Source organism: Falco rusticolus, chromosome 4 (genome assembly GCF_015220075.1).
Source record: "Falco rusticolus isolate bFalRus1 chromosome 4, bFalRus1.pri, whole genome shotgun sequence".
Taxonomy (NCBI): domain Eukaryota; kingdom Metazoa; phylum Chordata; class Aves; order Falconiformes; family Falconidae; genus Falco; species Falco rusticolus.
In genome coordinates this window covers 77,460,562-77,472,967 of record NC_051190.1, presented here as the reverse complement: position 1 = coordinate 77,472,967, position 12,406 = coordinate 77,460,562, and the positions used below count along the sequence as shown (strand labels likewise).

At 42.0% G+C, this 12,406-nt stretch overlaps 1 protein-coding gene across 1 annotated transcript; it reads left to right on the top strand.

Moving 5' to 3' along the window:
- Nucleotides 1-1,896: 1,896 nt before the first annotated feature.
- On the top strand, nt 1,897-12,406 carry PDK4 (pyruvate dehydrogenase kinase 4). The gene is made up of 11 exons (XM_037385257.1): nt 1,897-2,329; nt 3,109-3,250; nt 4,213-4,284; nt 4,864-5,048; nt 5,469-5,558; nt 6,071-6,148; nt 6,781-6,857; nt 7,564-7,662; nt 7,937-8,047; nt 8,739-8,852; nt 9,847-12,406. The coding sequence occupies exons 1-11, from the start codon at nt 2,176-2,178 to the stop codon at nt 9,988-9,990; spliced, it is 1,266 nt and encodes a 421-aa protein (XP_037241154.1). The 5' UTR covers nt 1,897-2,175; the 3' UTR covers nt 9,991-12,406.

The following is a 12,406-nucleotide window of genomic DNA, read 5'->3' as shown; positions in this document are numbered from 1 at the left end:
TACTGCATAACTACGAGGAAAACTATAAGAAAACAAGTTGCTGTAAAGAAGAGGAATGTAAACAACAGGAATTATTCCTAGTAGACTTTTCCTCTATTCAGAACAAAGTGTGTGATATGACTACTCACAAACACTATTGAAGTTACTTATATTAAGCAGGGTGAGCACACCAACAGATTAAAAGAAAGAGTCTCAACAAGAACAGAAATAGAGACATTATAAACTAGAATAACTGCCTGGTATGGAGGACTTTCTTGACTGATATTTCATTGCAAAGTGCTAATCTTGAGATTCTTGCTTGCCATTGATTAGCGGCTTCAGGAAGAACATGAAAGAAAACAAAAACTGTCCTACACATGCTCCATAATTTAAACATTTTTTTTTCTGTTTAATTATATTTTTACTTCTGTGAGTCATCTGCAACTTGCAGGCAAGCAAAGTGAAAACAATCAAAAGCAAACTCCAACATCTGTTCTCAAATTTTCAACTTCTGGCAAGGACAAGAAAAATCAAAATGGTTATGTTTGTTATTTTATTATTTGTGTATATATATAAAATATATAATAATTATATATTATTATGTCTTCATTTTGCTTCATTTCACATTTCATAGGCCAACATTCAATCACTGTGGTAAAACATAACATATCCAATGGAACAATAAAGGAGTAACTCTCCCAATAAAATAACAAAACAGAAAGTAGAGTGAGAGTAGAACAGCAAGCAGGGGTAACATGTAATGACCAGGAAGACAAAAATGAGATAAAGTACAAAAAAAAAAATCTAATGCTAAACTAAAGCGTTCTCCTCTGCCTATTAAACTAAGTATACCAGTTTCTTGTTAGGAACCTATCTACCTTCCTATGAAAACAAAAGTATACCTATTTGTGTGTGCGTAGAAACATGTGTATCAAAACCAGACTAGAGTGACTATATGTAAATATTAAGTCTATATTTTTTGTATTGTTTTATTGCCACATGCTCCTGCTGTTATTGACGAAGATTTAGGAAATCACTAAGTCCTGTGCCGACATTAGCTCCATTCTTCAACACATTACGCAAAGCCTGCCTGTTGTGATGGGGACCGGGCAGCCTGGGGAACAGCCAGGCAGCACCCGAGATCAAAGTTCCCTCTCCAGGGAGGAGGAAAGGTGCGCAGGCTTTTCCCAGCTCATCCGTGACCCTGGAAGATGAGCCGACTGCGTGCGAGCTGCTCAGCACCTCTTAGGTCAGCTCCAGAGAGGGTAAATAAAGGGTCACACGGCAATTTGGGACCAGTGTGCCACCGAGGCAGCCGTCTTCAGTCGCTATTAATCCAGGTCACAGTGACGACATACATGGCAGGCACCCCGAACCCTGTGGCTCGGACCCGGGCTTGCTCCCTTCGCACCCCGACCCTGGCCTGCCACCAGTCGCAGCGCTGCATGCCCTGCGCTCCCTCAGGGACCGCTTCCCCCGGGTTCATCCCCCAGACACCAGCGCACCCCTCGGGGCGGCCCACACGGCTGCCAGCGCCCACCGCCCGCGGCGGGCCGGGCCGGGAGGGCCGGGCCCGCTCCCCACAGCCGCGGGGGCCCCGCCGCCGCCCACCGAGCAGCCGCGGGAGGGGGGCGGGAGCGCGGCGCCCTCGGATCTTGGCAAGGCCGCCCCGCCGCTGACATTGGCCACCCCCGCCCGGTAAACAAGGTCACGGGAAGCGGTGCAGGGCCGGACCAGGCCAGCCCCCCCCCGAGGCTCCCCGCGGCCTCCCCGGGCGGGGGACGGGGGACGGCACGGGGGGGGCAGGGGGGAGCCCTGCCAGCGGCTGTCACGAGCCGCTTGGCGCGGGGAACGTTCCGTTAGGGGCGGGGGGGCGGGGCCGCCGGAGCCACGCCCCCCGGGGACTGTAAATACAGGCGGCGCGGGACGTCGCCTGCCACAGGTGAGGGGACAGCGCGAGTCTTTACGGCACCTGCCGACCGACCGACCGACCGACCGACCTGCCGGGTTACCTGCCGCCCGCCCGCCCGCCTGCCACCTACCCACACATATACACACACCTATATACCCCCCGACAGACAGACCGACCGACCTGCCGGGTTACCTGCCGCCCGCCCGCTCGACTGCCAGCTACCCACACATATACGCACACCTGTACACCCCCCGACAGACCGACCGACCGACGCCCCGGGAGCGATGAAGGCCGCCCGGATCGCCCTGCGCACCGCCGCCCCCCTGGCAGGGGCCAGCGGCGGCACCAAGAGCAGCCGCAGCCAGTTGCCGCGGGAAGTGGAGGAGTTTTCCCGCTTCTCCCCCTCCCCGCTCTCCATCAAGCAGTTGTTGGACTTCGGTGAGAGGCGGGACGGGCAGGGGAGGGTCGGGCCCGGCGCCGCGGGGGGCGGCCGCGACGCCGTCGCCCCGAGGGTCGCTTCCCCGCTGAGGGGCGCGCCCGGGGGCTGCGGCGGGAGGGGGGGGCGGGGGCGGCGACCCTGCCCCCGCAGGGCTCCGGGATCTGACTGCGCCGGGGCGAGCCCCCTCGGGGACCTGCCGGCGGCGGGGAGGTCGCCTCGGGCGACCACCCTTGGCCTCGGGCACCCGTCGGCCGGGTGCCAGGCGATGGTGAGGCCTCGATGACAGCTGAGGATCCGCTACAGCCCGGTCTCGGGGTGGCGATGGGACGGGGTGCCGAGGGCTCGGTCAGCCGGCGGTGTTTTTCCGCGGCGCTGCCCGCTATCGGGGGGAGTCGCTAGCCCTGCCCCGCCGGGGCGGACGGGCTGTTCCCAGATCCGATTACCGGCTGGCGGCTGTGAGGCCCGTGCTCACATGACGCTTCTGGACGTCACCCCGACGCAGCCCGTGTTTACAAAGGCTGGAGTGCTTCTTCGAGAGGATTACAAATAAATCCCGTGTCTAAATGGGAAAAGTACAACTGTTCCTCCCAGGAACATGCTGTGTCTTGCTGTCATGTAAACAATATTCTGCACAAACATGTACATACGCTTAGGAGAACTGGCCAGTAATGGCATGATGGTTACGAAGGAATAGTCCTGAAATCTGTGGAAAGACAGTGATTTGTAGCTGTATTTTGACACTTCTCAAACAAAGTTTTTATTTTGCATTTATTCATAGGATCAACTAATGGATGTGAGAGAACCTCTTTTGCATTTTTGCGACAAGAACTTCCTGTGAGGTTTGCAAACATACTGAAAGAAATAGATCTTCTTCCTGATAAATTACTAGGCACTCCATCAGTACAATTAGTAAAAAGCTGGTAAGTAAGAACTACTTGAATTCAGCCTGTAAAATAGCATAGCTTTGACAACTTCATTGTAGACGTTTTGAACAGTAGAAGACAGTAACAAAATAAACTAGAAATGCAGTTGCTTCATCAAAGCTGGACTGCAAACTGTTACAATGCTGGCCTTTTCTAAAAATTAAATGGAAAACCAACACTGTTAAATTATTATTTTAAATAACTGATAGAGCAAATCTCACTTCTTACTCTTGAAGTAAGTAAAGACTTACTATGTTTTTACATAGCCCTCAGCTACACAAAAATGGGAAAGCAGGCTATATGTTTGGGTCTTTCACTGATGGAATTGCTACAGAGCTTCTGTTCCATAGCATCTTGCCTTGGCCTGCACAGCAAGCTTTTGGAGTTCAGTTAACAAAATCTTGTGGTTGACAGTGTTGAATCTGATTTAACTTCACTTTACTGGCACAGTTGCAGCATTTGCAAGGATGTCTGACATAAAGGGCAAAAGTATTAGAGTTACTGTAGCAACTGTTCTTAATCTAGCAAACAGGTGTGCCTTTGCAATATGCATCAAGGCTGTCAGATGTTACCACAGGAGGCTCAAGTAATTAGCTTGTGCCAAAGCGGATCCGATTTAGAGTAATTATGCTTGGATGGCTTCCTGATCAATATTGTCATTTGCATCCTCTTTTGAAATGCCTGTCTTCTCAAGAATTGTAATGGGATCCGATGTACCTAAAGTGAGGGTTTAGATTCCTTTCAGGGTGGCGGGCACAAGAAAAGACTTAAAATTTCCTGGGGGTTTAGGCAGTCAAGAAGTATCCATCTTGGATTGAACTTGAATACTTAAAAGATAATTCAGTCTTCTAGCTGACTTGTGAAGAGTAATGATTTGGACAAGACAAAAGTATTTTTCCTGTTCCTAGGCTAATAAAAATCAAAGTAATAGCATATTTCTTGTGTTCTTTTTGTAATAGGTACATCCAAAGCCTGATGGAGCTGGTTGAGTTCCATGAGAAAAGCCCAGATGACCAAAAAGTCTTATCTGAGTAAGCTTGTCATTTGTTTCTTTGAACTTTCTCCCTCACATTCTATCCTTTGCAATACAGTCCACTTAGAATGACAGCTGTAATAAGCCGACTTTGATAATAGTCATATTTGATATAGATAGCAATATTTGATAATAGATAGCATGAAGTGTTGTGCATAAAGCAACCTGATTTAAATCTCTCATTATGTTTAGAAATACTGCAGATAAATATGACCTGTTGCAGCTCAGTTTCAATGGCATACTGCCCTCAGTCCTGGCAGAGAAATAACAACAAAATATCTGTGATGTCAAATCCCTGCTTTCCAAGATGTCAGCTGGGGATCTATTTCCCTTCCTTGCCTTCTCTTCAGCAGTGAATCTGACATGGCTAATGATTGCACCTTCTGTATTAAAAATATCAAAATCTTATGCTTTAGGTCAGTGAGGAATTTTACAAGAATGAAAAAATAGGCTGTATTTTAATGTTAAGGTTGTTATGCACTCATCTGTGCTGCTGTGGGATTAGATAATGACATTGTACAAAGCTTGCCTCAATGTAGTCCTAGAATAATGTTCTAAAAAGTTCTTTTTTACCCAGCTTTATAGATACATTAATTAGAGTCCGAAACAGACATCATGATGTGGTTCCTACAATGGCACAAGGAGTAATTGAATACAAAGACACTTTTAAAGTAGATCCTGTCACCAATCAAAACATACAGTATTTTTTGGATCGTTTCTACATGAGCCGTATTTCCACCCGGATGCTAATGAACCAACACAGTAAGTAGAAATATTTATCTGAGGAAAAACCTCAACCTAGTGAGAGACATGTTAATGTAACTATTTCTTAAAACTTTTGATCTGTCTCTGATGACTTTGTGACACTGAAAGGTTAGAAACTCCATCTATGACTTTCTGTAATTAGTCTAGTCTAGAAAACAAGTTTTCCCATTACTTTTGTAAGTCTTGTGCAGAATATGTAGGGATCTCATTATTTACATCTGAAAAGCCTTTAGATGTTGAACTACAGAAAACCCAACATAGTTTAGCAGTAGATAACATTGTTTATGCCTTTTGTGAGTTAAAACACTCTGTATTTTATGTGATTATCTGTTGTGATCAGTGTGTAACTCTAAATTTAGGGCTTTTTAATAATACAGTATTTGGGATTAAATACAGTATTGTTTTCATCTCAAACAGCCCTTCTTTTTGATGATAAGTCCAGCTCGGGGCATCCAAGGCACATTGGAAGCATTGATCCTTGCTGCGATGTTGCTGAAGTAGTGAATGGTATGTGTTCTCAGATCCTTAACGTAACTCTTCATGATCAGTGTTTATATCTGATTGCAAGCAATTTGGGTAACCAATATGATGTATATGATGCTGGCTGGCTTTTATTGAAATTGCTGTAAAGCAGTCATAACAAAACAAAAGCTTGTATAGGACAGAATTTAAAATGAAGTAACAGTAAAAAATCTTTTGTAGTAAGACCTAGAAAGTGGCAGATGAGGTAGGAATTAAAGTTGTCTGTGGTATTGAGATCGGCCTTACCTACTGATAAGATGTTTGTCTTACAGAATTATCAAGTTTTACTGAGGATTTGCCCATGCTGCTGTAATTGCATCCACTGTGTGCATTAAAAACTGAGAATAAATAGGCAATGTTACTACTCATTTGAGATGCAGGCTTATGGTTGGTAACACCTTAGCAGCTAATGCAGTTAACCATATTTTGCCATGCGTTAGCAAGAATTTCTACAGTGTTTGATATTACGCTTCACATATTTTATTTAAATATTTCAGATGCTTTTGAAAGTTCCAAGATGTTGTGTGACCAGTATTACTTAACAGCTCCGGAACTGAAACTTACCCAAGTGAATGGTAAGACAAGAGCTTTTACATCTGTCTTCCTATCAGTCACTGAACTGCTGCTTTCACTGAATCAAAAGGCTCCCATTTCTATAGCCATAATAGTATATACCAGTTGGTCTGTCTTGGGCTAGTTCCTCTTCACTTTCTGTTCGTTCTAGGCAGCTCATTTAGTCTCCTGTGTGAGAACTAGATGTCATTGTATCTTAAACGCTAGATTTCCTGAGGTACTATTTAGAGTTTGAGAGAAGTTAGGACTAACCTGTACTTAGAAGTAACATGAGAAGTTCCTAGAGGGGAGCTCTGTATCTAGGGTGAGGAAGTGGGACTTCTGACTGAAATGCTGCTTCTGGTCCAAGCTGCCTGCATGTGTCTGTTCTTGGGCAGTTTGCTTAACCTCTGAAATTCTTTACTTTATAGAAGGGAATTAATACTTGCTTTTATTCAGTTTATTTGAAAAGAAACTTACTAAGCAAGTGGCAATTACAGTCTAAACACTGGTATAAGTACATAAAGTTGTTGGCTCATTTGGAGCAGGGGGACAAAACTGAAACTTGATTTTCTTGTTTGTTTTGGCATACTGCTTGCTTATTGTAAAACTTGGATGCAATACAGAAATTGCTTTTATTTTTCCCTTCCTCTAGGAAAGTCTCCAGGAAAGCCAATTAATATCGTATATGTCCCATCTCATCTGTTTCACATGCTTTTTGAGCTCTTCAAGGTACGTCAGTATAAACTGTTTCTTCCCTTAGTATGAGCAGAAGCGCTGATACTTGAAATCTCTAGCTAAATTAAGTAAAGTTTTGCGCAGGACAGTGAGGTTTCTAAAATTTTTCTTATTTGGATAAATAGCTTTGGCAGTTGGGAAAGGGATGATTGCAGTTTGTAGGAGAGTATTTGGGTGCTTATATGTGGTAGTGAATGGGACACAGTAAGGGAGGGAGTGTACAAGTGGGACATGAGGTTGTGGCCACCACTAGTCTCTTGCTTTCAGAGATTACATCTGCAGTGCAGACTTGCCCTGGTGCCTTTTGTGGAGTGGGTGGTGCATCCTGAACTAGTGAATGAGGCTGAACTACTGTGCTGTCAACATGAGATGCAGAATTCTGGCAGCCTTTAGCAACTGCTGAATTCTGCTCTTCTTGAGAAACCTGGTGACTTTCAAGGGAGTTAAATGTTTAAATTACACTGTCGGGCAAGAATAGTATTATCTTTCACGTGTAGAAGAGACTTGGCTATGCTTAGTCACTTCTAGGTGCAAGACCTCCTCTGCGCCTGTTAAGCTAAACTGCCAAGTGTGTCCCTTGGTAACAAGGCACTGATAGGTACAGAGGGTAGTGTGCTCAGCCTCTGCATAACCAGGGGCATGGTATGATTTTAAGTGCACAGATCTAACAGTCTGATAATGATGACCTTCTTTTCTGTAGAATTCAATGAGGGCAACTGTTGAATTCCAAGAAAACAGTCCTTCCCTTTCTCCAATTGAAGTGACGGTTGTTCTGGGACAAGAAGACCTGGCAATTAAGGTATCTTGTTGGGCTACTACAATATGGGCTTACTGTAATCTTTATGATTGCATATGCTGCAGCAAATTCTATTAAAGGAAATTCCAGCCTCTGACAACAGATCAGATACTATGCATGAACAATCTGTTGATAGCCTCCATTATCTAACTGAAAAATTATATGCTGTAAAACAAATGTTTGCATTTATTACTATTGGAAAGGTTTGTTCAAATAAGTGTCTTAAATAACAACAATCGTATACTGAGAGTGTTAACTTTATTGTCTATTAAATCAGGTTTCAGACAGAGGAGGTGGTGTTCCAGTAAGGAAAATTGAGCAGTTGTTTAGCTACATGTATTCCACAGCACCAAGGCCGAGGATGGATGATGGACGAAATGCCCCTCTTGTAAGATATTTTCAATACTCATGTTGCTAATAAGGTTTCTGTAAGTGGTGGACAGATTGGTAGGTTAATAAATAATGAAACACTGTCTGTGTTATGCTTTGTGGGAGCATGTGAAGATTATTGAGCCTCATAAATATGAATTAACATTTTCTGAAACAGATTTTTAATATCTAGCTTGGTGGAAAAAAACGTGCTTTTAAAGGTGTAAACAAAGAACAACACTCCAACTTGAATCTAATCTTGGTGGTGTTTTTTTTCTTATACTCCAGTGATAGTAATTTACTTGGTCTTCACTCCTACTCAGTCCTCAAACATAGTATGATTTATGCTGTCTTTATGGAGGCATGCAAGCACAGCTGGAGTAGGCTTAGACTATTGATTTTTTTTTTTTTGTTGTTGTTCACCAGTAGTAAACTCCTTTTACTAATGAAGCTGTACTAGCAGAAAAAAGGGAGGGAAAATACAGAAATGTAATGGTAAAAGTAGGACACGTATATAAAGCCTTCCCTCTTCCATGGAGATCTGAGATATTTTTTTTTCCCTGTGGTTCTGGTTTTTTTCTTAATGGTCAGTTTCAATATTCTGTATGCAAAGGACTTTGAAACAGTTTAAAATCCCTGAAGACTTTCCAGCTACTTATTTTTTTATTAGCTCTTGCAACTTAAAATCTTTTTTGTACTTTTATTTTTAGGCTGGCTTTGGGTATGGCTTGCCAATTTCTCGCCTGTATGCTAAATACTTTCAGGGAGATCTAAATCTCTACTCCATATGTGGTTATGGAACAGATGCTATTATCTACTTGAAGGTATGTATTTTGATTTGGTTAAATAAAAGATAAACTAGCATTAATGCAATGGGGTACCTAGTGAGTGTCATTGTAAGGTGAACATTCTCTGCTCATGGGTAGAAAACCCTTCATCTTTATTAAGAAAGGCTAGGAAGATTTGTAACTGGTATCTAGAATTAAAAAGGTTACTTGGCTTTAACAAGTTTACTTGAAAAACTACTACTGAGAGCCCTGTTAGTTTTCAGATTGTATTAAGATGTGTTATCTCACTTGCTCCCAGTACTTTGTATTCCATGAACCAGTAGGTAATAGGTGTGAACAACAGATCTGGTTTCTTTACTCTTGACAGCCATAAGGTCTGTATAAGCTAATCCGTAAAAGTCTGGTACCTGCTGTTATTCAACATCTGTCATATATGGGATTCAGGTATCAGTAATCTTGAATACCTGGTCTATAACATAGACTGCTGCTTTTATAAGTAAATAGGAATACCTGTTCTTTTCTACTTTCTGTGCTTACTCATGGGGGGGAAAAACTGGCTTTGAACTTCTACTAGTAAGCCAACAATATAGTCCAAGCACACTGAAGCACAACCAGAGAAGCAGTACAGAAGGAAGAGATGGTTCAGCTATATACATATTACATTTTTATTTAATTTCCCAATAGAATGTGAATTTAAGCTGCAAAATATGGAAGTTGGGAAGGAGCATATTTTAAAGTTTCTGTGGAACTTTGTAAATGAAAGTTCATGTCTTCCAGCACTACCTTGAAAAAAAGGGGTTACAGGGTAATGCTTAAGGCCTATAAATGCATAATATCATTCATTGTTACTGCATTTGTCCTGCCAAATTATCCAAAGCAAACTGAAGGACTTAAACTACTGCATCTACTATAGAAACACTTGTGTAAATAACTGTTTTGGGGTGTCACTGCCTTAACACTTGAAATACATTGTGAATTTTTACAAAGTGGCGTTATTGAGAGTTAAACTTTTTTCCTCCTTGATTTTTAGGCGCTATCAACAGAATCTGTGGAAAAACTCCCAGTTTTTAACAAATCTGCTTCCAAGCATTACCAGGCTACCTCAGAGGCAGATGACTGGTGTGTCCCAAGTAAAGGCCCCAAGAACGTATCAAAGCAGAATGCAGCAATCTGAAGAGAAGTTGGTATCCACACACCCAAGGGGATCAAGCTGCCTCATCAAAAAAGGCTAGTGTTTGGAAGTATTCATCTGCCTCCAAACAAGCAAATTCTTCCATTTTGGGACTGGCAGAAGAGAAAACAATGAGTGTTACAGCCTAGGCTGTATGCACTGCATGTGGAACCTTGCTGTGGACTTCAGTATCAGGAAAATAGGAGCACATATGTCTTTAAAGAAAAGATGTGTATAGAGGAAAATCAGATGACCATTTTTTTCCTTATGATCAAGGACTTGATGTGGTAAAGGTGTGCAATTTTTGAGTCCTGTTTAATGCTTGAATTCTGAATGCTGATAAATGTCAGTTATTCTGGTGTATATTTTTCTCCTAGAGTAGTTGTCAGCAGTTTATTGTATTACAGAACTTCTCAGGTAGATAGATAACACCTGTACTTTAAAGCTTTATCTAAAGTATTACAACATTTGAAAAAGATCCTCTTAACATGGCAGTCTTGTAGCAAGATACAAACAGCATTCAAATAACAGCCTGACCGAAAGAGAGAGAGCCCTAGGAGGTAAGGAGGAAGTGTTTTCCATGTGTAAGGAAGTCCTGTTTCAAAAAAACCCTGTATTCCAGTAATAATTCTTATGTGATGCCTTGCTGAGTTGCATTGCTAGATTATATTAATCTTATGCTGTTCATGGAGAACTAGTCAAGTAAGGCTCCTATGCATAAGGTAACTAAGTAGAATTGGGATAATTTAGACAGCTACTGGAAAGAGATGGAAAGCTAGTTGGTTATAGCAGCTGTAAGGTTAGGCCACAACAAGCCTACATCCCTGCGCTCCAGAAAGCATGCGCCAGGTCAGTCAGTCAGGATTTTCTAAGAACTGGAGTCAGATATGCAAGTTGAACAGAAAGGTTTTGGTGATCTGCATTATGTAAACATGATGTGAGAAACGGCATGTTTAAAACATGATCTTATGCTTCCTTTTTGTTGTGCTGTTAGAAGGTTAGTGGCTCAGTACACTAAAGCAAAATCTGCCTATCTTTGTCACATCTGCATTGGACCACACTAGCTCAAAATGGTACATGGGCATTCTATACCCTGAAAGCTGTGGTGAGCACTGAAGGTCTGTTTGGAAAGGTTTTCAGGAAGAGTGGTGTTGGAATGAGGATTTTTATTCTAACTGTCCATTGCAATGGAAAGGACTTAAGAAATGAGAAATTTCAAAATAGGAACAGTGCTGAAAACTTAGGAATATCAAAATAGTGGGGAAATGCCACAGGAACAGTGCCAGTAGGGGAGTGCTGTTGGGAAAATACTGAAAATACTCCATTTTCAATAAGCTGCTTCCTTTCACATAATCTCTGTGCATTTTCCCCCTTGTAAGCAAGGAAAACTAAGGAACAGAATAGAAATTAAACTAACGGACACGGCAAAACTGGCCAGTCAAAGTTCATCAGGACTGTATAATATTACTTGAATTTTTTTACTAATTGGAGGATTATTTTAAGTGATGTGGTCCTCTGCAGTAAGTCAAGTACAGTGTTTAAAGCATCCTGCTCTGTCATATATGACAGTTCTCTAAAACAGATGTGTATTTGTTGGACAGAAAGCTACTCCATACTCTACATATTAAATATTGTTTTAATAGGAATGAGAGAAATCTGGACCTACCTTTGTTTTAGAAGTCCTATTAGGACAGATTTCTCAATCAAAAATAGTACTCTGATATACTGAACTTCAAAAACCAAATTTAGATTTGTTGGTGGTAACTACTGAGCATAATGACTTCAGTAGTACATCAAGGCTGTTTTTATCCCAGTGAATAAGCTGCAATCACCAAAGGTCACCAGATCATGTATGATCAGTGAATGAAATGGGTAATAAAAATGAAGTATCTTTGTCTAGAATATACAGGTGTGAAAAAGCTGTCTTTGCTGCCATAATATATTTCAGTATTTGTTGATTTATTTTTTTTGTGTTGAATACATGGTCACAAAAACATACCTAGGTAGTCATTGTTGTGAAGTAAACATAAATAAGACCTCTGCACCTGCTAATGCTTGAACGTGAGTTGTGATCTCATGGTGTACTGTACATCTGTAGCATAGCTGCAGCTACTTCAGGTAGGAGCTGTAACTTCTCGAAGCAGCTGAAGCACATGGGTGCTGTAAACTACATCTGCAATGCTGCTTGCAGAGAGAAGCTGCAGAAGATATTCATGATGCAGACAGAGGAATGTATAGCACTTAAGGAACCCATGTGGAATCTGTAATAGTAATCACTTAAGGGCTATCGATATAGATAATACAGTATCTTTTTCAGCATTTACTGAATTTTTATTCCTGAAAGTAGAGCTGTAGTTTTAAGCCTTGTACTTGGATGTAGATGTTAAAATAATTTTGTAATAAAATCTTCTATATGGTT